Source organism: Manacus candei, unplaced genomic scaffold, assembly GCF_025592945.1.
Source record: "Manacus candei isolate 608988 ecotype Guabito, Panama unplaced genomic scaffold, ASM2559294v1 h1tg000049l, whole genome shotgun sequence".
Taxonomy (NCBI): Eukaryota; Metazoa; Chordata; class Aves; order Passeriformes; family Pipridae; genus Manacus; species Manacus candei.
The window spans coordinates 14,107,043-14,134,478 of NW_026138097.1; the positions used below are offsets into that span (position 1 = coordinate 14,107,043).

Below are 27,436 nucleotides of genomic sequence, written 5' to 3' on the forward strand. Positions count from 1 at the left end.
GGCAGAAATCTGCATGTAATTAATTTTTTTTTTCCAGTTCTGTTAGTTGTCTGAGTGAGATGTGGAGAAAAGCTGCTGTGCCTGAAATCCTATCTGATTTTACTAACCACACACATTAATCTCTTAAAAGATGCTGTTTTCTCTTGCAAACCTTGTCCCAACAGACATTTAAAGAACAGGTAAGATCTGGGAAATGCAACACCTTTATTCCATTTCTAGTAATTTTCCTTTAGTTCTCTGCAGTAAACATCAGTATCTTTGACAAAACAGTATCTGTATGTATACCTAGCAATTGTATTCCTGTGTTTAAGATCTCGTTGACTGTTATTCAGCACCTTATCTGCACATTTGTCTTTCAGACACAAAAAGTTCCAAGGATGCATGGCTGTGTTAGTATCTTTATAGAAAAAGATAGCAATGACAGTGTAGCAAGACAAAAGTTGTGGGTGGAAAACAGCCCGTTAAAAATTACAAAAATGCAAAGCTGCAAGAGCAGCTTTGCCCTTGTGTCTCCTTTTGGATCTCTCATATTTTGGCCTCCAAGTGTTAAGTGGAAGGTGAAATTTACAGAGAGTGTGAGACAAACCAACCCAAGCTGCATCTACAGAACATCAAAAAAAACCCTCTCTCATGAGTTTATGTTTCTGGCACAGCAAAAAATAATATGGCTGTTGCCATAAACAGAGGTATGCTGCAGCTATAACCAGAATTTTGTTGCTTTATTTCACCCCCTCTCTATGTTGGGTTTATCAAATAAAATAACAAGCCAAAAAGTGGGGGGTTGTCCTGGGGAAAATACAGAAAATATTACTTTTTCACAGAAAGCATTAAGCTAAAGATAGCTCTTTATAAAAGACAAAACCCAGCAGTGATAACAGGAGATAAATGCTTTAAATGACCTGGGACATGCATTACCATCCCAAACTAAAAACCTGTTCATAACAGATGGCACTAAATGTGGTGTGTGGAAAGTCTTGGAAAGTGCTGACACAATGGCAAAGCAGAAGGATATCTGACAAAACAGGAACTACCCCAGGACATTCACAAAAATACTGGAAGGCACTGCCTTCCAGGAATACAAAACTACTTACTTCACACTATTCAACATCTCCCAAATTGAGCAAACTAGGCATTTTTGTATGTTAATTAAAAAGTGGGGGGAAGTGTAGCTCAATACAGGTTAAAAAATGATTTTACAACATTTTCCTTCAAATATTTGCTTGAATGACTGAATTCAGGTTCAGAAGCTTTTCTGGGTCCTCTTCTTATAAATACAGCTTGTCTGAGAAGTGGCGCTGATGATCAAAGTTAAAATAAATTTTGGCATATGTTGCTCACTCTACTTTTGTCCATCTCTCATCTCTCATTCCATCGAGTTCAGCAGAGTTTTATCCCTGAAAACCAGGAGCAGGGAGAGCTGCCTCATGAGCAACAATACTGAGCACTGCCCTGGAAACAAGTTTGCTGCCTTTGGGTCTTAAGAACAGCCACCATCATCACTGCACTGCTCGGGTGTGAAGACAGCAACAAGGAAGACAGGTCAGCCCCTCAGATGCCTTTAATTTCATGTCTTTCCTTAATGATGGAGGTTTGGAAGTAGGAAAAACAGTGTTTCAGAGCCTGGACCTCATTCACAGGATTAAGGCAACACAACCTGCTTCTCCTCTAAACCCTTCCTGTTTTTTTGCCATTGCAATTCCAGTGCAAGCTGATCTGCAAGCATTGGCAGCCCACTACCTTTCCTCCACACATCAATACCATAGATGGTGTATGTAGACAGTTTATACAAAATGACCCCCTGCATCCACATTTCTCTTACACACCCATATAAGCCGACATTAGGCTGGAAATCTTGCAGCATAAAAGGCTACCTGATTTGCCTTGACCTTCCAAGTCCCGTAACTGTGATTCCAGAGTCAAATCAATGAATCAGTTAAAACCTAGCTGCCAGTGGGCTAATCTCCACCAGCCCCCTGAAGCAGCCTGTGCTTCCACTTTGGCATTTCTGTCTAGGCAAAGGGACAACTTCTTTACCCTTCTATGCCACTAACTGCTCCAACCTTTTTTCCTGCACTTTACAAGCTGGTGCACAGGATTCTGTTCTTTAGAAATCTTCCTTCCTGAAACATTCCCATCCTTGGGAATATTAATCTGCAAGTAACTTTTGCTGGGCTTTGGGGCCATGTGTTCATGTTTGGGAAACATACAGGGCTTGAGGTGGGCAAGTGCATGTCCTTACTCTGAGTGAAGATATCCAGCCCACCAGCGTGTGAGGGACTGGAAATTCCCAAACCCCTTTAGTGGTTTTGGAGAAGCAAGATGGTACAAGGAAGTACACGTGGTACTAGTGAGACAGTATGGCCAAAGAGAGTGGAAGCCAAGTGGATGCCAAGCTGCATCCCTGGGTCTTCATGGAGTAGGGTAGCTGCTGCTAAGCAGGAAGGCATGCAATGTCCCTGAACCCATCACACTGCAAAACCCACCACCCCTTGGACCTCCCTGCCCGGTCATGGGTGCTGTTTCCCCGAGAAGACAGCTCAGACAAGTGGATAAAAGTCCCAGACATAAAAATCAAGCAGGCTCAGCATGCCTTCCTTGCTTGCCACTAGTGCTTCCAAAATGGGCTGTCACCAGCCTGAGTGTTTCTCCGTGTGAAACAACAGGAGTGACAACAACGTGCTGGTGGGCACTGCCAAAAACCACAACTGGAAACACCTCCATGGTGAGCCGTGGTGGCCACCACATAAGGTCCAAGTGGTGGCAGGTGCTGGGGCAGTAGGTGAGGGGGGGAGATATCTCTGCTCAACCCGGACTTGATTTCCTATCTGGGATCCTGTTGAGCATCACCCAGAGTGCTTGTCAGGGCTGTAGCTGTCTCTGGAGAGCAGCAGCAGATCAAGGGTGTGCTGGTCCTAGAGCACAAATTCCCCAAAAGGTCAGGTGACAGCCATGCACACAGATCCAAGGTAGATGGTCAGGTTGTATGGCAGGGGTAGCTTGCACACATCTGGAGGGTGACCAGCTCCGAGGTGTTGTGCCTGGCCCCATCCCTGTGCAGTCTCCCCACTGCCCAAAGCTGGTTCAGCCATCAGTGTTTAAGAAGATGGAGAGAAGTCGATGAGCAATTGTGAGTAGGATGGAAATTGTCACCTCTTGACCCTGTACAGCAACAAGAATTTGTCTGACTGAGCTCATAGACAGCATGCAAGAACATTTTGCTCTGAAATTCTGGTTTGTCTGTTTTCTTGTTTGTCCAGTAAGACAAGTTGTCTCATCTGTCCTTGGAAGGGAAGTGGCTGGTAAAGGTAGGGGGGACTCCTCAGAAGAAAAGATTTTCTTTCAAGGTGAATTGCAACAATGGAGAAAACAAAACCCAACACCCCTCCTTAAAAATGTATAAAGGCTCAAGTTTGTATTTTGCCATCATAAATTTTCATTTCAGTGGGTATGCAAATGCAAAAATGTGTGTGGAGGGGTGAAGGTTTAACTAGGATAAGCTTAAGATTGTCAAGCTTAAAAGCAGACCTCAGAACCTGAAGAGAAGGAACTAAAACTCAGGAAAAAGAAAGAAGTTTATTTAAAACACAGTGCTCTGAATTAAGGCAATGCATGTCACCTGCTTGTGCTGTTAGGCTGTTGACAGTCATAAGAGAGGTAAACTTCACCTTGTGTGTTGACTCATCTGACGGATAATAAAGATATGGTCTCAGTTCTAGGAACTGCATTTACTGTGTTTTGGAGGTAGTCTTTCTGAGCTGATATTGACCAACAAACTGACTCTAGTGCTTTGGGAGAGTTGCAGTCCTGTATCAGAGGAGCTGAATTCTAGAGAGAGGTTCGGGAAACACCTGCTTCCCCCAGTGGGAGTGAACCGGACCTGTGGGGACACACTGGGTGCTGAGGACAGCCAACAGGAGAGCTGCTCTTCAGGAACTGCCAGTGCCCACCCCAGCACCTGGTCAGGCATGGTTCTGCCAATTTCCACCCTGGCTGCCCAGTGTGCTGGCAGCAAGGTTTGTCTCTCAGCATGTGTAACAGAGCTTTAGGTGTGGTCAGATGAATTTACTCGTAGATGAAAGCAGGAGACAGTTTCAGGTGGCCGAAATGGAGTTCCCCCCTAAAAAATATGAGGGCTGTTGGCAATTCAGCATCTGGGAATATCAAGAAAAGTCTCTATTACTGTATCTGGACTGATGTTTGGTTGGTTACATGCATGAGTTATCACAGACACTACCTGATGTCAGTATTTAGAAAGAAAAAAATTTTCCTTAAATGAGTCTCATCAAATTCTGTTCTCCAAGGAGTTGTGCTCTTTGAAGCCTCTTAAAGCAGTGTCTGATAGTTGAAAAGATAAAGGAAAATCAAGTGAGGGAGCCCAAGTTCATTTAGTAACTATGGCTTTCCAAAAAGACTTCTTGATGACATACCCTTCCTTATCCCATCATCACTAAGTGCTGTTTTAGTGAGAAGCAAAAAATTGATTGTGAAGAAAAGTATTGCTCCTTTTCAGCATTTAAATTTTGATGACTGTGGCTTGCATAGAGACTAAGCCCTATTTTAAGTTATATCTTCTCAGATAAACTATAATATCTGAATGATAGGTAAAGGACAAGAGTAATTTTTCAGATAATTCATGAAGAAGGTGTTTTTGTGATTGCTGAGATGGTGTTGCAAAACCCTCCCTTGAGCAGGTTTTTCAAAAGAGGAAGGTTTTGATGATGAGATTGCAACAGCTTTGTGGGCATGAGACTCAATAATAGTCACAGGAAAATCCCTGCTTTTTTAGTGCTTTATTCCTATGAGAACTTCTTGCTCAATCAGGAAGTTTCATTAAAATAATGGAGAATATGAACAAAAGAATGAGGATTAGTTATATGAGTAATGATGCAGACATAGGTACAAAATACTTTTTTTTCTAGAGCGTGGCTTATTCAACTAGCATCACTGTCTGGAATCATATTAAAAAACTTCTGTGTCTCTCTCTGTCTGACTTTTGAAGGGTGGGGACTAAGCTAAGGAAAATTAACAATTATACCAGGTGGAACAGAACCACATTAGTGTATGATGTATGTATTGTGGAGAAGGTTGTTCCAAGAGCCCATGTCTGCAAACAACAGTGGGATGAAGAGGTATCAAAATGGTTTTAAATCATTAAGTTGTTGTGGTGAGAAGCTCGGTGCAAGCTAAAGTGTCTGAAAAAAACCCACAGCTCTGTCTGTACAAGTAAATAGCCATGTAAAAATTTAAAAATAAGGAAATGGCTAATGTAATTGATTAATATGCTAGCAGTGCTACTCAGAATTTTCTGGTATTTCTCTTTTATCTCACACCCACATACAAGGCATGTGAACAAGTTGTGCCTTGAGAGCTAACAGCTCTAGTTTGGAAGTAAAGCTACTGCATCAGACAAACTGCAGTGAAGGACAACTCCCATCTCTCTTGAGATCATACTGGTTTGACTCTCAGAATCACCTGCCACACGCCTACCATTACCCAAGACGTACTGTAGGCCACTCTTCCTATTTTTCTATCTACTATTCAGCTCCTAACTGAGGAACTGCCGTCAGGACGATGCAGACATACTTTCAAAGTCTAGGAGCGGTTTAACATTCCACTTACTTACAAACAAAACTATCCATCTTTTTCGTTCCTTTGTGATAACTGAGAAAAGTAATGAATACATTAGCAAGCTTTATCCTGCTTGGAGAGAGCTGAGGTGTCTGATTCTTTGCATTTAAACAGACACAATAAGCAACTGCCATGGATTCCCAGCCTCTGTGTCAGATTAGCAGTAAGAGAAAAAAACCCTCACTGAAAGATTCCATGTTGAGGCTACTTATGTCCCCAGTTGCCTGTGTTTGACAGAAAGCTGCTGCCCTGTGGTTCTGTGCCCACCCATTCAGATCAGAGAGCAGTCTGGATTTGTGGGCTTGCACAGGACTCTGTGGGCTACTCGCTCCAATAATCAATTACCTCCTATTCACTCTGATGCAAAAGTTCATCTAGTTTTAAATCAGGCAGTGATGGCATGCCATGTACCCAATGTCACATTTGGTCTGGCACAAGAGCAACAGTGCCACAGTGCTCCTTTTCCACTCTCTTTCCCTCCAGGGCAGATGGCCCATAGCTGGTCCTCATTCTGTAGGCTTCTTGCAGAAACCAGGAATAAAAGCAGTTCTGCTCTGGCACTTTCCCTGTGCATTCCCATCTTCCCTTACACCAAATGACTGCCAAGTGTCACTCATGATCTCTATGGAGAGGTGTTAATGACCAAGGCACATCTCAGAGGCGGAACCATACTGTCCACAGGTGTCTAGGTGAATTTTGTGACAGCCAGAACAAGAGCAGGGAAGACAGGTGCATTTCTGTGGCTAATGGCTGGCACGGCTGCTAACCACCGTGCTCTCCTTGTGGGAGCAATTACTGCCTTTCCGTGGAAGCTCAGAAGCATGGCAGGATGCGTCTGCAGCCTTGTTCAGTAGCCAGAACATACCTGGGCACTCATACAGGGCAGGGAGTGAGTGGGTGATTTCTGTGGCAGCCAGTTGCTACATGCAAACTTTCTCTTGCAGCTCATAGCCTGAGGGGATTGCTAAGTGCTCAACGACTCCTATATTTGGATTGGTAATACTCATTGCATTGCTGCAAAACTGAGACAGATGGCTCGGAAAAGTGATCCCCCAGTAGCCTAGTGTGTTCCCATACTTCCCTGCCATATGTGTATCTGAGTCAGAGATATGAATAGTGGAATGAAGTTATCGATGCTGGGCTTCAGGTGAGATGGAAAAATCAGTATGTCCGGGTGTGAGTGTTCTCAAGCAGGGTTTTTTTTGTGGTATCCAGGAACAAGGATCCTGGATGCATGCCAGAACCTGCTATCTTGTACGTTTATCATCAGGGAATGAAAGCAATAGGAAAGGGGAACGCTGGAAAACAGATTAAGTTGTCCCCACCATAGCTGTTGCACATACCCTATTAAAGCAGGTAAGAGACAATCCCTTGTGTCCCAGGCTGCAGTAACAGTTCTGGTCTCTTTGTAACAGGGCAGAGAGGACAGAGGCCAACTTGCCAAGAAGCTGTCAAGGGGGACTCCAAAACGGGTCTATTTTGGCAACAAAGAGCTTCTAGTGCTCAGCCATTTTGTGTACTCTCACTCTTAGTAAAGAGAGCAGAAGCAACAGTGCAATCACACACTGTTATTCCACAGGTGAGCCTGTTCTGAAAAACCAGTTTAATCCAGTGCATTAGACTGGAAGTCAGGTGTCAGCATTTCGGTAGTGGCTTTTCCCATGGTCTGCTTTAAGACACTGGGAATATCATTTCACTCTTTTCTGCCTGCTTTTGTGAATGGAGAATAATAGCACTGATCTTCCTTGTAAAACTGTGTTGGCATTTCTGAATGAGAAGTGGTTCTCTTACTTCTTGTGACCTTAATTTTCCCACTTGAACAATGTTTAAGTTGCTAGTGACTAGCATAGGTGTATGTCAATGTACACATTGGTGCATATCCTGGGGGATTATTATCACCTATGACTGCCTGTATCCCAGCTCATGCCTATGCTGTGGCACTATTGTGTGGAAGTGAGGACAGGACTTTAGCTTGGAAGAGAATTCAGTAAAGTTACCCTGAGGTACTCAATACCAGGGTCTGCAGATTCATACCTCTCCCAGCGGCATCAGAACCTACTTTCTGCTTTATATGAGCAGAGAGGGGAAAGGCAGCTCAGTGGTAATACTGCTAGCCTGGGATGTGGCTGCTACCCTGCATTGTGGTGGTACATGCTTCTTGTGAGACTTGGGAAAAATGATTTAGGGCCAGACACTTCAGACCTACATACCTTGAAAATACTTTCTCTTAATTTCCCCATGATTCTATTTCTTATCTGAAAAGTGACTTTCAAGAACTTTCTGTCATGCAGGAATGACGTGGGAGATAAGTGGCCTGAGGCAAGTACCAAGGAGAAGTTAAGACTTATAGAAATTGAAAGTCTTTAGCCTTTAAGGGGGTAAGAAAAAGTCTTGGTCTTAATTGCATGACTTTGGGTAGTAAGTATGCTGTTTTAAGATTTCAGGACCAGTTTTTTTTATCTTTTATCTGAACTGAGATTATCATATCTATCTGAAACTACAAATATCTCTGATTTAGTTCTTTCATGATACACTTATCCACCCAAACTGATCCTTAAATGACTTCTCTGCTTGCCTGGTGGCTTCCAACTTTTTGTTCTAATAGCTGGACCACTGTCCGACACCATTACCTCCCTTTGATAGGCCTGAAAAGTTAAAGGGTCTTGGTCAAACTTGGATAGGAGTTTTTTTGTTAGAGCCTGGAACTGAGTCCCAGTCTAACACCCCATGCACTGAGAGGGATGATTTCTCACCCGAGAGTCACTCAGTGATCTGGATCTGACTTGGATATGTTCTAGTGAGTGTCTGACAGAGTGTTAGGCTTATAAGTTTGGATTCGAAATCCTGGGCAACCACAGTCCTTGAGCACATCTGTCAGAGCAAAATGGCTAGTTTTGTCCAGGCAATCTAATGTGATGGCAAGGAAAACAAGGAAGAGGAAAAAAACATACATGCTGTGGAAATGCTGCATCTTTCTGATGCAAAGAGAACAACCTCAAAAAATTGTTTTGCCAGTGTGCAACACTGGAAAACATATGGTGATTATTGTGGAAACAACAATGAAATATGCAGCCTATGTAAACTACACAGTGCAGTACAACAAATGGCAACCACCTGAAGCTTTCTGTCTGTGGAGAACATATCTGGTCCCAGGTTTATTGCTTCTGAGGCAATGAATTGTAGTAAGATCACAGCAACCAGCTTCTAGGAAAAGTCAGCTAGCTACAAATAATATATGCTGATGATTATCCTATGAATATCTTGATCAGTAATTATTTGTGTTTGTTGTGCATGCTAGTTGTAAAATATGGTTATCAGAAGAGCAAGCACTATTCTCATAGAGTTATGTGATAAATTACAGTAGGAAGAGGGTGGAAAGAAAGAAAAAGACAGAAGAAATTTGTCTGTGCTTCCATTCCTTTTATCCCCACTTTAGGCTGCTGTGAAGCTCTAGGGAGTCAGAAGCAGTAGAGTCTTATCAGGTGCTTCTAAAAGTAACGTGCATGGGGGTGAAATCCTGTGCATCATCCAACCCTTTCTCAGTCGTGTGAACAAGGTAAAAGTAAATGTATATACATACAGTAAAGATGAAAATACTGGATCTGATTCTGTTTCTCTGCACAAATCCTTAACCTTGTACAATGGAGTTTAGGCAGTAGTTATGAGAATGTGAGTTTTTTGCAGTTGCTACAGGAGAGCTGGTATGTGTGTGTGCATGTTTCTGGTCCCATAGAAAAGCATGTGAAGACTAGAAGTCGACTCTAGTCTGAACTCAGATTTTCTTGCGCTGGAATAATAAGGACTGAGGAATTGATTTCAATTTGTTAAAAATAAAATTTCTCCCAGAAAAATGAACATCTGGTAAAAAACTTCTCTATGATGTTTATATAGATTACATATTTTAATCTTTATTACCTCTCTTTTCATCATCTCAGATTTTATAGGTAAAAGGCTTAAATCAGCTTAAATGTCTGAGGATTTCTGTTTGAACTTAGATCCCCAGGCATTTTCCTGCTCAGATGTGGAATGGTAATTCACATTCTGCACAGCACAGTCACCTTTTCCTCCATGTTCAAAAAGGGCCAGCAAGCTTATTTGTTAGATCAACCTTTTATATCAGTTATGATCTGATTAAATTTTTCATCTAGGCTTTGCCAAATCAGCCTCAGTTACGTGCTTCTATGTGTGTACATGCATGTGCAGAGAATCATAGAACAGTTTGGGTTGGAAAGGACGTTAAAGATCATCTAGTTCCACCCCCTCTGCTATGCACAGGGACACCTCCCACTAGACGAGGTTGTTCAAAGTCCCATCCCACCTGGCCTGGAACACTTTCAGGGATGGGCCATTCACCACTTCTCTGGGCAGCCTGTTCCTTTGTCACACCACCACCACAGTAAAGAATTTCTTCCTTATATCTAATCTAAACCTACCCTTTTTAAATTTAAAGCCATTCCCCCCTGTCCTACCACCGCAGGGCACAGACAAGGCCAGAAGGTCTCTCGTGCGGTGAAGGTCAGCCTGCAGCTGGGAGATGCTGACACAGACCTTCCTTTCTGCCTGGAAGGCGAGAAAGGTATTGGCGAAGCAGCCCATCAGGTGCTGCAGCACCCACCAGAAGAGAAATGGTGACTTGGCATCCATGTGGACACAGCAGACATTTTGGGGCATGTGCAGCTCCCTGAAGAGCTGCTTGAAGGTCTTGAACTCTTTGTGCAGTGTCATGATGTAGGCAACAAGGAACACAGCCTCCTCAGCTGAGAGGGCACAGGTGATGTAGTGGTTCTGTGTTATGTACTCTGTGCAATTAGATTCTCTGATTTTTTAAAGCATTTTCCTTCAGAAAGGACACCTTGTCTTCATAAAGTGCTTTACAGGCTTCTATTAAAATTGAACTCACTGAGAAGTTCGGCCTCATAAGATATTTTTGTGCATGCGCATTAACGGTGTAGAAAACAAATGGAAGTGAAAGACTGAGAGTCGGAATGGCAAAGAAGCAGTATCTGAGTGTATTCACTACCGTCCAGAAAAAGAGTCTCTCTTGAAATATTGCAGAGAGGTCTGATCAGACACCACCAACAGCTTGTTTTGCTGTCCGTGTTTGCTTCCTGCTGGAGAATGTATGCATCCATCTGATGCCCATTATGCAGCTGCTGCCCTTACTTTCAATACTAATAGTTGCATAGGCATCACTGATGTGGAAGCAGCATAAGTAGCGAATGACTTGCAGATGGAAGCTGCTCCACAGCACCCTGAAGATTAAACAGACGTGTTGCATAATTACTGGCTTGGCAATGAACAGCTGGCACATATCTCACGGTGTCCCCAAATTCAATTTATGGGTGTGTTCTTAACTGCTTCCTCCCAGTCTCCCTGCATGTATCATATAGCTCTTAAAATGTCTGTGCATGCACCTGGTGACAGGAAAACCTCATATTTACCTCTTGTATAATTCTATTTTTTTACTTATAGGTCTTTTTTTTAAACCATCCAAGTGTATCAGTTGTCACCACTTCCGAATTGTGGAAGGCTTCTGACATGAAATAAATACTACTTCAATATGTCTCAGTGACAACTACACTACTTACTAGATCAAGTATATATTAGCTATTGTGGCCTTTCTGCTGTTTTATATCCTGGATGAATATAATTTCTAGAAGGTAATTATCAGAAAACAAGTTCCATACATACCATTTTCCAGCCAAAGAATACAAGATGGAGAACAACCACAACAACCTCTACATTCTTGTCTTCACTATTCTTCATTTCTAATGTAAAGCCACCAACGTTCACATATAAGAAGTAGGAAAATCCTTTTTGCCTCTGCGTAGAGTCATATTGCAGCCATTACATTTTTTTCAGCAATATTTTCTTAATTTGTAAATTTGAAATTTGACAAACAGATTCTGCTTAGAGTCATGAATGTGTTGTGATGAGCTCCAGACTTACATCCATCACAAGGAACTGGGTTAGCAAAATGTGTTATTTAAACCACTGAAGTTAACCATAGGCTTTCTGATGAGACATTCTTATTTCTAAGAACTATGCATGCATCTGGTATAATATGCTTATGCAATGACAGCTTGTGGCGTGACTCTGACTAAAGTGAAATCCTTGGTCTCTTTCTTTCAACTGTGAGTCTGTTCATGTGAATCTCCTGCTGTGAGACAGCATATTTGGGGCATGTAAACTTTTTGCAACATCATGTCCCTTTGCTCCAAAGTGAAGCAATGCTGAGGCAAAATCAGTTGATCTGAGATTATGCCAGTCAGTAAATGTCCTGAGTGAGCCACTCCTCACTGGGCAGTCAGAAGGAACAGGTAGGGATAGGTGCAGTCCTGCTGGAGATCCAGTGCAACCTCCTTCACAGATACCAGTGCCTTCAGAAGGAGAATGGCTCCGATGGAGCTGAGGAGCTGGAGCAGACCTATGCAAAGTCCCAGGGAGTAACAGAGGCTCACCTGATGCTGCTGAGAAGTCATCTGGAGAACACTGCTGCTAAGCTGAGACCACTATTCAAGTCTAGAATAGAAATGCACAGCAAACACCATCTTCCTAATCTGATTGTTACAGTGAATTATATCCAGGTGTAAACACCACTCTCCTGCCTGATACCTCAGAAAAGCAAATTGTCATGACAGCTGGTGACTATAAGACCAGCAGCCTCTTGCTGTCCTCTGTGCAGTCCATAGACCAGGGAATTCATTGTCTTCCCACCTTCCTACTGGGTCAGCTGTCTGCAAGACCATTTCTCCCCCTCTACCATAGTCTTAAGATGAGACCTCCATTCAGCTGGAGTTAGGAAGATGTAGAAAGAGAATAACAGGGGGCAGATGCCAACATTCCTGCAGGCGTCAGGGTTTCATTGGGGAAGTCTCAGCTGGGAGCAGAGAGCACAGGTTGCTTTTCCGAAGTACCAATGGCTGAGATGTTTTAAAGCATTTAAATGCCTTTGAAACTGTCTACTCAGATGTTTTTAAAACTACTTTAGGCACTCTGTAACCTGCTACACAGCTAGGAAAACCTTCAAGATCTTAAAATATATACATTATATATACATATATATATACATATATGTATGTACGTAAGGAGACTGTTCTCTCTTAGGTATTGAAGACTGCATCACTAGCCTGGGCCACGGCAAAAAAGTGAAGCTACACACAGAAAACAAAATGAGTCTGGTCTTCATAGGAGTCCAATGCAAGATTTAACCTTTCCTTGATCTCTTTTGTTGATAGGGTTTTTTTCCTTGCACAGACATTGCTGCAACACCTTTGCAGAAACCCAGATTAACCATGATCCTTTGGTACTAATAGCCTTGGGGATAAGAAGGCTGCATGCTTGGTGCTACTTCTTAATTCTGGTGCCTCAATTCTCTGGTACAGTTAGTGTTTAGAAACCTGAAAAGTTTAGAAACTTGATGTAAGTGATTGCTGTGGAAAATCAAGCTTTGGGGTTTTGGGGGGGGTTTTTTGATTTTGTTATTTTAGCACTAGTTCTACCTTGTGCTGCTCTGTGTGAAATAAGATCCATGCCTTGAATTATAAGCAAAAATCACAAAAAAACCCAACTAAACAAAATAAACTTTAAAAAAGCCACCTACCCACCCCCCTCAAAAAAAAAAAACCCGAACAACCAAAAAACCCAACAAACAAACCAAAATCAGTCAAACAAATAAATAAGTCACATGAGCCACCTTATTGGAAAAAGTCTTTCTCAGGTATTAGTGCGTTATTGATTTTATAGACTCATCCTAAGTTCAGATTCAAGGAGCAGCCAAATCTAAATGTACATCTGAACTATATTAAGGCACCAGCAACCAGTAAGGAGACCTCATGATGCCCCTGGATTCTCCTGTTGTAGATTGTATTGAACCTCTGCATATTCTGGGTGCAAAAACAGAGTTACTGGACAACAAGATAAGATTGAATTTACCAGGCAATTTAAGAAATATGCTGTGTAAAAGGGATCTGTGCTGGCAGAACTAAAACTGCTGCTGACAGATTCGCAGTGCTGCTCCTTTCTATTGTTCCCTGGACATACATTGTAGTAATTTTCGTTTTAGCATCACAGGAGTTTTTGGTGTGACGCCTATAGTGAAAACACACTCCCCAGTAGGATTGGGGATTGAAATGTCCTCCCTGTGGATGAATGGGAACAGACCTTTCCAGACAATGAGGATATTATCTTCAGGATAGAGTCAATACTCAGTAAACTGTTCCTGGCCTTAATAAATACAGGTAATTGGTTTCAGCTTATTTGTTAGCTAATTAAAAGGCAAGATGCACGGGCTTTGCACATTGGTTTTGAGTTCCTCTTTGGCCTCAGTCAGCAGTGATGAATGTTATGCATTTCAGGTCTATTTGAAGTCTCTTGGTATTTTCTATCCTCTTGTTAGAACAATAACATCTATATCATGACATTTCGTTTCATGACTCTCTCATGCAAAGCTCTGAATTTGAATTGGCACCATTGTTAAAATCACAGTGAACCTGTTGTGAGCAAACAATTTTGCCTCAGTGTGGTTTTTCTGGTTAGGAGGTACAGGTAGGCACTGTTTTGTGCCCAAGTAAAGGATCTCCTCCGCCCACACACCTTCTCACACCAAGATGAAACTTCTTTGGTCTTGTGCTGGTTTGGGATGTCATACAATGTGCAGGGTCTCCCTAAAACTCTCTCCTTGGAGCAACCCTACCCAACACCACTCTTCTCTAACATGTGCCTTACTCACATGCCCCACTGGAGCTGGAAGGTACAGTATGCACTGTATTCCCACAGGGGAAGCGAAATCAGACTCTGAGTGCAAAAGCAGTCAGAATTTATTCTATCTCTCCTCTGCCCTCCCTTTTTTCCTGTTCAAAGCAGTCCCTGCCTTTCCTGCACTTCCCAGCCAGCCATAATCTGACTATTCAAAGAGAAGAAAATTCAAACCTACCTGAAACAGGAGTTCCTAGGCAGATGCACTGACACCGGACAGTCACAACGCAGCAGCACTGGCAGCAAATGGGAGGAGAGATGAAATGACACATCAAGGCAAATGCTACCTCAGCTCACATGGTCCAGTAAAACCATCGAGTAATCTAATTGTACACAGTCAGTGAGCACATCTGTCTGCACAAACAGCAGGGGCCAGACAATGCACCATCTCATCCACCTTTGTCTTGCTGTGCTCTCAAGCTCCAGACACAGAGTCTCTTACGCTGCAGGAACTTCACTACTTGTCTGCATTTGCAGCAGACTTTTAGACACAAAGGTTTTGGGAATAGGTAAACTGCCTAGTCTCTTAGCAGAGAGCATTTTGCAAGTCAGACTTGCTACTGGACCAAAGCAGAGCACTCTACTGCTCCCTTCTCCAATTAATTACCAACAGGCACATGTACTCACCTCTGTGCAAACTATTCCTCATCAGCTGCTCAGGAGCAACAGCACGGCATTCTCTTCCCTGCTCATTTATCCTCCTGCGCAGAGAAAGCAAGACATAATTAAACACGTCCTAATAGAGGACAGGCAGGCTGTGGTGGTGAAGCTGGCTTTCTTCTGTTAAATATGACTAGATTTTATAGCTGACACTGGTGTAGTTGACACACGGTGAGAGATCTGTTTTCTTATTGCAGATTAGTGTACAGTAAAGTACAAATTTACATGTGCCACTACTATTTGCCCTGGGGAAGTGTCCAAAGGTAGCCCACACTGGATTTTGCAAACATTTGGGCTCTTGCTGACTTTGTGAACATGAACCCAAGGTGTTCCCTTCAGTGGGCAAAGTGGAGCAGCTGATGTCAGACCCTCAGGGTGGTGCCAGGTCAGGGCAGTGTCCCTGCAGCCTGGTCTCTGCATGGCCAAGGGTCTGCTCCCAGCTGCAGGTGTGTTAGCAGCTAGAGGAGTAAAGCAACTGGATTTTCAGATTGGGAGTGACCTGCTCTGCCAAGCAAGTCTGACCACAGCCCTGCCTGCTGATACAGGTGACTGGCTATGCCAGAGAGTGCAGGTATGTGGATCACTGTTATTATTTCTAATGCCTACACTAAACATGTAGCATTATCATGTTCTTTATTCTGACAATATAACTTGTTTCAAGCTACAAAATGAGCAGAGAGCCCATAGGGATCTAGGAACTATCTACTGTCAGGGATGGCAGAAATATATATAGCATTTTTATTTATGTTTATTATAGCATTAAAAAAAAAGGCAGAAAGTCTTCAAATATGTAAAAAAGGTAAAACAGAAGCAAATTATGGTGCAAATAGGAAGGGAGTAGCTGATTCTCCCTGCTCTCTGTGCATAAGACAAGAACTAATCATCTTAGATAGCATCAGGAGAGGTAAAGATCAGACACTAGGGAAGCTTTGTAGTGATAAACAGTTAAATGTGGATTAGATTGTCTGGAGAGGCTGGAATTTTCCTGCCGATGGTTTTTGGGAGCAGGTTAGGCATAGCTTTTTCAGCAATTTTGCAAGTCATACTGGTTCAAACCTGCTAATTTTCTAGGTCTTTTCCAGCTCCTTTTCCTATGATGGTCTATTTTACAGTACCACAACTTGGCTGTAGCTGGGCTGAGGATCCTGTTACAACTCAGCAACTGTAACAAGAGGACTTTGTCGTCATTTAGAAATATGCTCATAATCTCTGCTAATTACCATTAACATCGCAGTTTGGTTAACCTTGGGGTAGTCCTGGACCACTCAAGAAGGAAAAGCATTTGTATGATACTTTTGTGATTCATCCTAAGCATAATGAAAAATCATTTAATAAATTATAAATCTGTGATGGTTTACTTCTTGAGAAAGCCTCAAACTGAGGCTTTTCAAATTGCATTTTCTGAGCATTTCAAATTGCCAAGCACCTTCCTATTTGCTTTTGCTTTGGGTGGAGGCTCACGCTTATGTTTTGGTCTCTTGTTCTACTGCTTGCACAAAAACTTTTTATGGCTCTCTAACGGGAAGGGGAGTGGCTGCAATCACCAGTCCCCATGGGTTAGAAGACAGACCCTGATGGCATTACTGAAGCTGGGACAATCTGGTTTCCCCATACTGGGTCACTGGAAAGTCATAAAGAGGCTAGAAAACTACCGGAAATCTCCTGCCTTGTACAACATCATATTTCTCAGCTCCTACAGACAACCTTGTCTTATCTGGTCCCTACCTGCTAAACAGCTTCTTCCAGGCCAAGGTTTTCTTACTGGAGTCCCCCGTTACCATATATACCTGGCAGCTGGTGCTCTGGCATGTTTTCTGTCCTGTGATGGGTTATTTCACAGTGCTTTCTGGAACCTTCCTTTTGAAGCATTCCTGGATCCTGATTTGAACTGCAATTCTACTCTGCAGTCTCAAAATTCTGCAAGTGTTTGTTTCTTTTCTTCCAGTTTAGTACAATTTCTCAATTTGAGAAATACTTACAGCTTCTTGGCTGTTGCTCACACTGATAAGGCTTCTTGGCCTAAACCCAAGCCTATATTCAGGTTAGTTTTTGTTAGTACTTTTCATTTGCAAAGAATGTACACAAGGGCTTCTTTTTTCCTGTACCTACAGCCATTAGAAGGAAAATGGTACCTTTATCCCTAGGCCCCTGCTTATTGAATCTCTATGTGAGCTCTGTTCAAGTGACTGGGCAAGTTCATGACAGAGGACCATTTTTGGATACACAACAATTATGTCCATCTCACAAGATCCTGATCTGCAAAGGGTTGGAGGCTGGAAGGGTGCCAGGAAAAGCACTGCATTTTCTTGCCCACCTCCCTTGCTCTTCCAAAGGCCTCAGCACATGCTGAGGATGCATACCAGTCAGGGATGTTATGAGTCCCTGCTCCCTCTCAGGGGTGCATAGACAATTGCTTTTCTCACTCTCAGGTCCTTTTCACATACACACGCATAACTCAGGACAGCTGCAAACACTGCCCTGCTCCAGGCTGTTGGTTATCAGTAGATGCCAAAGTTTCTCCAAGTCAGGACTTGCTCAGGACATTACATGAAGTCAGGTATCTTGGCAGTGGCTTCTGTTGTTTCGGTGGTAACTCAACAATGTGGGAATCTGAGTCGCTCTTGGTGGTTAGCCTCAACACACCACAGAGAGGTACACTGCATCCCTCAGCAGGCTCTGAGGTTTCTTACATAGCCAACTTGCTATGTCCAGCATGAGGCCACCATGTCTTCTAATAAATGCAGCAGTTCTTGAGTAACTTGGCTTCTCTGTCATAAAATAATGGTGAATTTATGTGCTTGTATTCATACAGTACCATTCTAAAAATTTCAGCAGGGCCATCTCATAGTGGAAGTAAGACTTTTTCCAGGGGCATTAGCTGTGGGATCTCCAGAGTTATAGCCACATTAATCATTAATTCCCCAAGAAACTGCCCTACCCCATTAAATACACTGGCATATTTTTTAATAAGGTCACCTGCCTTGTGTCAGTTGAGATGGAACAATTCCCACTTTCATTACCAGTTTGATCAATTTAATATCCAGCCTGCTTAGGGAGTAAGCTCTAGTGATGCTGCTGTGTGTACAGCATGAAATTTGTGGTGTTTTACATCCTATTTCATTGAGTCTAAAAGCACACCATGTCTGTCAATGCCCTCCTGCCTTACCTTTCTCTTGAAAGGTGGATTCTTACTCTTTTCCTTCAGCCAGTCCTGCCATTGCTGTTTCCACACCAATGTGGAAAACTACACAGCCAGATGGGGAGCTAGCTGAAGCTTCTGCGTGTTCTCAGTTTCTTCTGGGACCTGACTGCTTCCATGGGACTATTAAAACACTGAGAAATTACACTGGGGAAAAAAATAAACAAAAAACCAAAAAAAACCAAACAAAACTCAAACAAAACCAAACAAACAAAAACACAACACAAAACTTCAAATATAAGCAGGATCCACTGGCAGGCACTCTCTGAAATGGGACAGGTACCTTTCAGTTAGTATGCCATTCTCTGCTTATGTTAAATGTTCAATGCCTTTTCTGCAACGTCCCAGTTAACAGCAAGCTGGTACTAAACAGCGATGTTCCAAGCCGTCAATCAGTGATGTACTACATCCAGCCATCAGGTTGCTGCCCAAGTTTGGGCCAACGTGTAAAGCCATATCACCGCCGGGTAGAGCGGCTGAACTAAAGAAGGTCTCCCCTCCTATCCGCAAACCTCCGCTGTCATTTGTCCCCTGTGCCACTGGATGGCAATGCTGGCTAAAGTTTCGCGGCCGGTAGCGGAGAGAGGGAAGAGGAGGAGGAAGAGGACGGATGGCAGCGCCGGCAGACGGGCAGGGTACGGACAAGGCAAGGCAGGACTGCCGTGGCGAGCCCGTGGGAAACGCGTCTCACTGAGACATCGCACCCTTTGCTGTAATTTTCAACCTGAAAGGAGATGTCCGACTCACGGGGTGTGATTTATCAGGACCCCCGCATCTGAGGGACTCGAATAATGGGAAAGTAATATGTGGTGTCGAGGTTTTAAGCGTCGGAAGGAGTTGTCGGCAGGAATGACTAGGAGTCACGCATTGGCTCGGCTTGCTAGAAATTGCCCAATTTTTGTACTTAAAAACTGTACTTACACTTTGTAAAAAATGACTTTGTAAGCACGGCACGGCTGAGCTCAATGACTATTCAGTGAACTCATTTGAATGTGCATAGACAGGGCTTGCTTGAACTGCTGCATCAAAGAGAAATGCTGAAATGAGTCATTTGTGAATCACGGCTTATTTTCTGTTGTTAGCTCATCTGGAATCCCATGGTGATCAAACAGCCTTTTACAATGTGTTAATACATCGCTACTCCGTGTGTTTAGCAACAGCCCTGTTCCAATAAATTGTAGGTAGTCATCCATTACAAAGAGGTAGTGTTTTCTGCCGCGTGTAAACGGGCTGGGATGAACTTGGAGGTGAAAACATAAGCAAAATTTCATGCTGTTCCAAACACTCTTTTCCACGCTGCTTCCACTCCAATATCATACATGCTTTCTGTCTCCTCGCTTGCAGGGCACAGTCCACTCAGAAGAGAGTGCCTGCAAGGGTAAGTGCTCCCATCGTCCAAGAGGCTGCAAGCAGGCTCGAGCGGCCAAGCCACTTTACAGGCACAGGAATGAAAGGGAGGCAGGAAAAAACACCCGCGGCAGCAGTTTAAGGTAAGATCCTGTTTTTCAAATTGGTGGCTGTTCCTATCCTATGCCTTCAGCTGGCTGGAGAGCTTTGGCCAGGCTATAAGCAGTTTCAGGCACCGATCTGCTCAAATTTGTAGGGGACGGTAATCCTCCCCTCTTTTTATTTCTTTTCCTTTTTTTTTTTCACTGCAACAAACTGAATCAGTCCAGAAGGTCTGCAAAAAGTTGACAGGAGGCTGAGGAAGAGGGTGTGAATCCCTTAAGGCTGCTATTGTCATTGAACTCTCTGTGGTGTGAAACCACAGCCTGAGGTGCTGAGCTTCTACCCAGAGCAACTGAGGCTCAGGAACCAATTCCCTACTGCCAGCTCTTTTATTGGAGTGAGTGGCTGGAGATGGAAACATCTTCAACCAGTACAACAAGCTTCACCATAACCTGTCTGTCAGAGCCCTAAGCCCTATCTGCTTGTATGCGAGTTACGTGGCCATAAAGGCCAAATACCCTCTGCCATCAGCTACTTAGGTTTCTTCTGTCACATATAATTGTAGCTCAAAGGTCCTGAATAATTGCATTCCTATTGGGACTGATCCAGCCCCCAATAATAATCTTAATAATGTTGCTCTTAACCAGCCACATGAATCCCTTTCAATCCCCAACGCAGGCTCAGTCATGCTGTAATTCAGTAGAGAAGGCTATTCACTGTGGGGCTAATTTAGTTTAAAATGCAGACAGTCTATTTATGGGACAATTTTTTGTTCATGCTCTAAATTCTTATGTGCAATCAACAGCCTGTAAACCTGGTCAAGCCAACACATGACCCATTAGCATAGGCACTTGGGGCTTATAGCCCTTAGGAGCATTATTTGTGCTGTGCTCCCTCACAAGTGGGATATATCCCCTACTTAGTTAATGGGCCCTGTTGTAGGAGAAAAACACAGAAACCCTTTTCCTGTACTGGAAATCAATTTCATACAATCCCAGGATTGAGTTCAACCCCACACTCACCCACTAGCTTTTGCAACCAATGCTGCTCTTCCAAAATGAAGCAGTACCACTTTTCCTCTGTGAGAGAAGAGCAGAAAATTGAGGTAAGGAAAGGAGCATCACCCCATTGAGACAAAGACCATCATCCCACCTGTTGTGCTGCCAAGAGCAGGATTACCAGAAACGTGGAGAAAGGCTTTTCCCTTGGGAAGATTCCGCATAAGCATTAGACTGTTAACAAAGCTTAGGTTCCTTAATGAGTCTAAACGTAGATTCAGTAGCAAGCAGCTTGTTCTCAGGTTTTGAAATGCAACCCACAGGGGTTTGAAGTGCAAGACCAGACAGGGTTTACCACATGCCAATATCCAGCAGGGAAGCAGGCAACAAGGTGGAGGTCCTAGGTCCTTTCACAGGACAAGTCTCCTGATTTAGGTAACTCCTTATTTTTTTCTTCCGGGTTATTTTTAAGCTGGCTACTTGAGTTCAGCAGTGTGCCTTACCAAAAGCTTTGCTGGGGCAACTTGATACTGTGTGAGAGGATGGGAAGAGTGGAAACAGAAAAATAAATGAGGGGGAAGCAGAGAGGAGATGTCTTTTGGGATAGCTTTCCCTAGTGTGGTGAGCTGTTGCCTTAGGGGCCAGATTTACCTCTGACAAGGAAGACTATCATGGAAGAGATGGAGAAAGGAGTAATAATCACTCCAGGTGGGAAACAAAGGCAGGGTAACCACCCACCCATAAATATAGGCAGGGCAAGCCTACATGCCTACAGCTGGGGCCATCTGTCTAAAGGCAGGTAAGGGTGTCAGGAGAGGAGGGCCTGTTCCAGGTTAGTGAGGTTGAGTGTAAAGCAGGTGATGCTGACTCTGGGGCAAGTGATAGCCTGTCTGTGTTTGCATGCCATATTTTTCCAGTGACACTTTGCAGAGTGTGTGTGTGTTTTCTAAATTGCCCCAAATAAACACCGCACCCCTCAGACATGCACATCTCTTGCATGTTTTTAAATAAGGACCGACAGCTGGAAGACAGGAAAGGGCCAGAGGTTTAGGAAATTCATTTCTGCAGAGACCATTTATACCAGGACCTCCAACAGAGTAAATCTTGCCAGAACTTGGGCTGACTGGGTTTCCTTCCTCTGTGTCCAGCTGTCTTGCCACATCGCTGTACCTTGAGGCAATTTACTTAATTTATCTGTGTTCCAGTTATAAGATAAATAATGTCAACTACCTCACAGAAAAATATTTACAGTTCCTCTTGGGATTTTGCTAAATTTTTGTGCCAAATTTCCTCAGTTTCTGCCTTCACCTTTGAAGAAAAATTGTTTGTATTGCAACCCTGGTGTAGAGATATAGACATGTATTTCCCACGTATTGCCTGTCCAATTTGTAAGTCTGACATTTGAGAGCCCAAGATACTTCAAATGATTTGATTTTTTTTAAAACTTGTTGTCTTTAAGGCTCTTTCCTGTCTGGACTTCATGCATACTGGGAGGTACAGGTATGTAAAAAGCTGATGATAAATGTCATGACTCCAGGAAGTGGCGCTTTAAAGACATTAGTCATTTTGGATAAAGTAGCCAAAGGAGGTAATTCCAGCATCTAAAGTAGACGAGGTAAGGAGTTGAAATGGCAGAGCTCAAATTAGGGTCAAGTTGCTGGGTAACATTGTCCAGGCTGTCCTCACAGAGCTCTCCCACTTTTGAGTGCGGTGTTTCTGGTGCTAGGTAAGAGGGAGAAAAGCCTGGGGTTGTTCTTCAACTGAATTTCCCAAAAAGGAGACACACAGGGGCGCCAAAGTCTTAGAAAAAGAAGCTTAAGCCTTTTTTCTACATCGCTTCTCAGCCAGTGCAGTTGGAGGGCTTCGCTCCCGCTTCGGAGCGGGCAGCTTTAAGGGAGTAGCTCATCAGCTCAAGACTGATTTAATTTGCAAACGCACTGGGGCTTCACAATCGCTTAAGCTTGCCTGGTGTAAACAGGCTGGGTGGCTGCTGGCTGCTAATAACTCTGTGCCTCTCATAAGGGGAGTCCTAAAGAGAGATGAGGTGTGCCCGGGTGTGGGGGTCTGATTCCTGTGGGGGGCTGGTGCATGGCTTTGTCCTTGCACGGCACTTGCAAGCATGGCCTCAAACTTGTTCTGGAGAAATTTCCCAGATGCCTTTGGAAGAGTGCCATTATATCAGTCTGGTAATACCACCCTTTGGAAAATAAAAAGTTTGTTTTTCCTGTGTCCAAGCTATTAAACTGTTTGCATTCCTGGGAGTAAAGATGATGGTCTGAACCTCTGTCTCATCAGTTTGTCCTTGTGAGCTGGATCTGGCATGGTTATGTCAGCAGCTGCTGGAATGGACACCAAGATGAAGATCCCCAGGACAGCTGTAATGTAGGTGCACAACAGCCATAACCTCCAACCGCACCCTCGTTTCCTTTTGACACAGGGAGGAGGCTGGGTGCAAGGGCGATTACATCGGCTCTTGACTGTGATTAGATTATACTTATAGCGGGCTGGTATTCCTTCGCTGGCTCTATGGAACGATAATACCAGATTATCCAGTGCACAGCCTGCTCTTTAACTCACCTCCAGAGGTTTTACTCCACAGTTGTCAAGCAGGAGGCAGGCAGGACATTTTGGTATAAAATACTACATAAATACAACTGAGCCAAGTGAACTAAACCCTTAATATAAGCTGCCATGGGAAAAGAAAAAAAAAAAAAAAGCCATGTTGTTCACTGTTTTGTTTTGCTCTCCACTGAGTGATATATATCTTAGTGACAAGTTGCTCCAGCCGTATAGCATTGCTTTTAATACCATAAAGTGTTGTGGGGTGTAGACATGTTCTAGGACAATGGCTAGAGCTAATGTTAAAGGCTAAATGTATTGCAGCTGCATACAAACTGGGCTAGATTAAAGAGTACAGCTTTGGAAGTTTCTTGTTCAAAAAAAATTACTTAAAAGATTTTTTTGGTGCAGATTAATTTTGGTTTGGACGTCAGAGCCTCCAACAGCCATTTTCCAATAATATGTCTTTTTGTAATTGTTTGACACTTCAAAATATATGCCTCGCAGACAGCAGTTCCAATGTTAGCATAGAAATATTGAAGTAGATTTTATTTAAACTCTGCTGTGGGTAATGCCAGGCTTTGTTTTTAAAGTATGACTTATTAGGGTGTTTTATTCAATGCACTAAAGAATGAAATTCCGCTTCCATTATGTTGTATTATACCAGGATGGACACAACACCAAAGTATCATTGGAGAAGCTGAGAGTTTCAAATGAAAGTGCTCAAGTTTAGCTCTCAAAGAGCACAGTTAGGTATCTGGTTGGAAATTACCTGTTTAATGGAGATCCCGACTGCCTGCTCCTCCTCTTAATATCTCTTCTCTGACTATGGAACAATGTTACCATCAGCAGTAGGAGAAGTGGGTACTATTCTGGTAGTTAGTTCAGTCCCAATTCTTAGTCTCCTTTCCTTTCCTTGAGCTTCAGCAAACCAGCTGCAAGACCTTGGGGAAATTCCTTATCTTCCCCTTGCATCAGTTTACTTATCAGTAAAGCAGATAAACTAATAACACTGCACTTCTTGAGGGTTTGTTGAAGTTTATTATGCAGTAGCAAGTGCTTTGAGAGGGAAATCATTATAAAAACGACAGTGTAATATGACATGCAGGTAATATGAAGGAGCACCATTCTGCTTCGTGCAAGTCAGCGGAGCTCTTATTTGCTTTAGCAGAAGCAGGGATTTGGCCTATGCTTAAATGACTTGCAATTGTTTTTCTTCTTGAATGCTAATATAGAGTTAAGAGATAGCATTACAGGGAAAGCTCATTCCTGCCTATGTGTAAATATTTAGCAGCTGAATAGGCATTATTTAGCAGGGCACAGTTTCTGCTTCTCCACACTTTTTAAGGATGTCATTCCAAGCTGCTACAGATCAGAAGATACACTGAAATTACCAGATCAAAATCTTTCCCATATAAGTGTATACATACAGAATTTATTTTACTGGGCAATTAAATGTGTAAGATAAATATCCCTGGGGGAGGAGGGTTGTTTGAGGTTTTATGGCATATCTTATTATGGGCTCAGTTTCGAAATCTTAATCCAAGCAAAACTCCCGATGTAGAGACTTAACGCTGGAGTGTAACTTGTGTTTCGCACTCAGGATATCTGCAGTTGGGTGGATGTGTGCAGTTGCATCAGTGGATTTTAGGGCAGGGGGGTAGTGAAGGCAGTGAAGCTTTGCCTAGAGAAAAGCAGCCCTTCCTAGAACACTTATAATTAGCAATAAGGCTTTGATCAAGCAGGACACATTGAAGGACCTTAGGCAGCATAGTGTTTTCTGAATTTCATGTGACAATATTATTGATGAAAACTGAAAAGAAATGTAAAATAAAACATATTTGTAATTATTTTGGGGTGGCATGATAAGTAAAACCGCAATGTACTACAGCTATGAGATTGCTGGCAAAATAGTTGCCTGTGTTTCAAATGCAAAAGTTTTTTGGAGGACACATGAGCAGTCCGAATTGCCCAGAAAATACTCCAATTTTATGTCCGAGCTGCAAATGCAACTATTTTCTTAAAACTGGGAGGGTTTTGTCTGTTTAGAAAATGAAATGTATAAGAGAAAAAAGCAACCAGGATGGAGTGACCAAATAAATAGATCTTGACATGCTTACAGTGGATAGATTTATTTTTCTAAAGACAAAAGTACTTGGTGGCTTTAGCCTGAATTTATTCTGCTTTGCAAAAAAAAAAAAAAAAAAAAAAAAAAAAAAAAAAAAAATTCCTCACAAACATTAGTATTTGAGACCATGCAACTACTCCCTGAGTAATCAAAAAAAGATGAAGCACAGAGTTTTACCCCACCAATGCTTTATTCATAGGAATGATCTTTTTAGAAGCTCGTTTTCTGGAGATGACAATGACAGTACACAGCACTAAAGGGCCTAGGTTGAGAAAGAGGTATCCGGTGAAGCAGAATGTACCTGTTACCTTTACGAGGTCTACAACATTGGAATTTGTACCATAGGGTTGCTCATGCAGACACTGGCGAGACCTCCGTAACTGGATTGTACTGGCACCACAGCGTGTGCTCAGTTTTAACTCTTGATTACTTGCCGGTTTTGCTTGTTTAGTTACTTTGGTGTAGTTAGTTTAGCAAATAAATATTAAAGGAGCAGGTGAGAGCCACCTGCCTCTTGGAACCACTTTGTTTTTTCTTCCCCCCTCCCCCCAAAAAGAGTTTTTTATCTCGCTCCAAAAAAATTGCACTCGTACACCTCTCCCGCCCCGTCATTTGACATTGAAAAAAATAGCTATTTGTATGCATTTATAGCTATTTATATGCTGATTTCCAATCTGATCGGAGACCTGACAACACTGAGGATTCAAAAGCGGGGCCGGGGGTCAAGGAGATCTCGGGAGAGGGTATGGGGTGTGAGGGGGGTGGCAGAGGACGCGCGGAGAGGTACCCAGTGTCGTAACTCAGGGGCACAGCGTCCTCATTCTCCTCCTCCCGCTCCTCCGCGGAGGCTGCGCAGGGGCGCCGGCTCCGAGTCTTCTCCACGCGGGACGTCCCGCGTGCCCCTCCAAAGTGTGTCGTCGAGCAAAGTCGCGACCGGGGGTAGCCTGAGTGGGAAGGGCAGAGAAGGGGCATTTAGTTTCGTGAGGTCCCGGGAGTGACTGAATCGACCTGTTGCACTCGGTGAGCTTCTCTCTCCCGTTGGAAACGGGCTTGAAAAAAACCAAACTCTACTAAAATGAATAGCCAGGAGACAGCACAGTGAACAAGGCGGTCACAGACGGACACGTACGGATTTCTTCTCTTATCCTTTCTTTTCTTTCCTTCTCAACATCCCAAGTCGCTCATGGAATGGGCTTCCCGGATCCACTGGCCACGAGGTTGAGACCCCATTCGGGGAGCCCTGTTCCCCGCAGCAGGGCATAAAAACAAAGGCACAAACCCCCAAATCCACCGCGGAAAAGCCTCTCCGCTAACATCCAAGACGGAGCACCTCCCCTTCTCCGGCACCGGCCTTCCAGGACTAATTGAATCATGTTGGACCGCAAAGTGCGAGCGAGGAAAGGCGGGGAATGTCTGTTGGTTTTTTTTTTTTCCTTTTTGTTTTTGTTTCATAGGGTTTGGAGTGTTGGAGTTGTTTTTATGTCCTGTCTGGGTTTGCCTCTTGCCTTCTACTCCCCTCTGTGCTCTAAGGTGAGGCCGAGAAGACTCCTCGTGTTCAGAGTGGAGACAACCCTCATCCCAGGGGCTGCGTCGTCCCGCTTTCCCCCAACCCCGTAGAGCCGAGGTAGATCCACACCAACCTGAACCTCTCCTTTCTCCCTCCAAAAATACCGACGCCGGGAGTTCAGCCTGGGCAGATGATGGGGCGGGGGGCTCTTCATCCCGACCCCGCTGGAGAGCAAGCCCACCCCGCTGCCCGCCGAAGACGCGCGTCTACTCTGGAGCATCTGTTCCGGACGGAGCCGAGCGGCGCCTCTGCCGGCCCTGGGGCGGGCTGGGCTGCAAGTGGCTCCACGGGCGCCGACTGGCCACTGCCAAAAATTAGTCTAGGAAAAAAAAAATAAATCTATTTATGTGGCAGTGAGCCGGCGGAAATCAGCCGCGCTGAGCTTCTCCCCAGCTGGGCGGTACTGGGGCAGGGAGAAGGGAAAAGTAACAGTGAGAAGAATAACCAACTCTAAGTTCCCCGCAGAGTAAATCGGGAGCCGCGTTTATCCC

The 27,436-nt window shown here is 43.6% G+C and overlaps 1 protein-coding gene across 1 annotated transcript; it reads right to left on the minus strand.

The window, feature by feature from the left end:
- Nucleotides 1–2,802: 2,802 nt before the first annotated feature.
- GCNT2 (glucosaminyl (N-acetyl) transferase 2 (I blood group)) lies at nt 2,803–26,608 on the minus strand. The gene is given in 8 exon segments (XM_051799522.1): nt 2,803–2,852; nt 2,855–3,011; nt 3,014–3,066; nt 10,098–10,444; nt 10,446–10,668; nt 10,792–10,880; nt 26,166–26,322; nt 26,548–26,608. Coding segments are annotated over 8 exon segments (1,137 nt in total).
- Nucleotides 26,609–27,436: the final 828 nt, after the last annotated feature.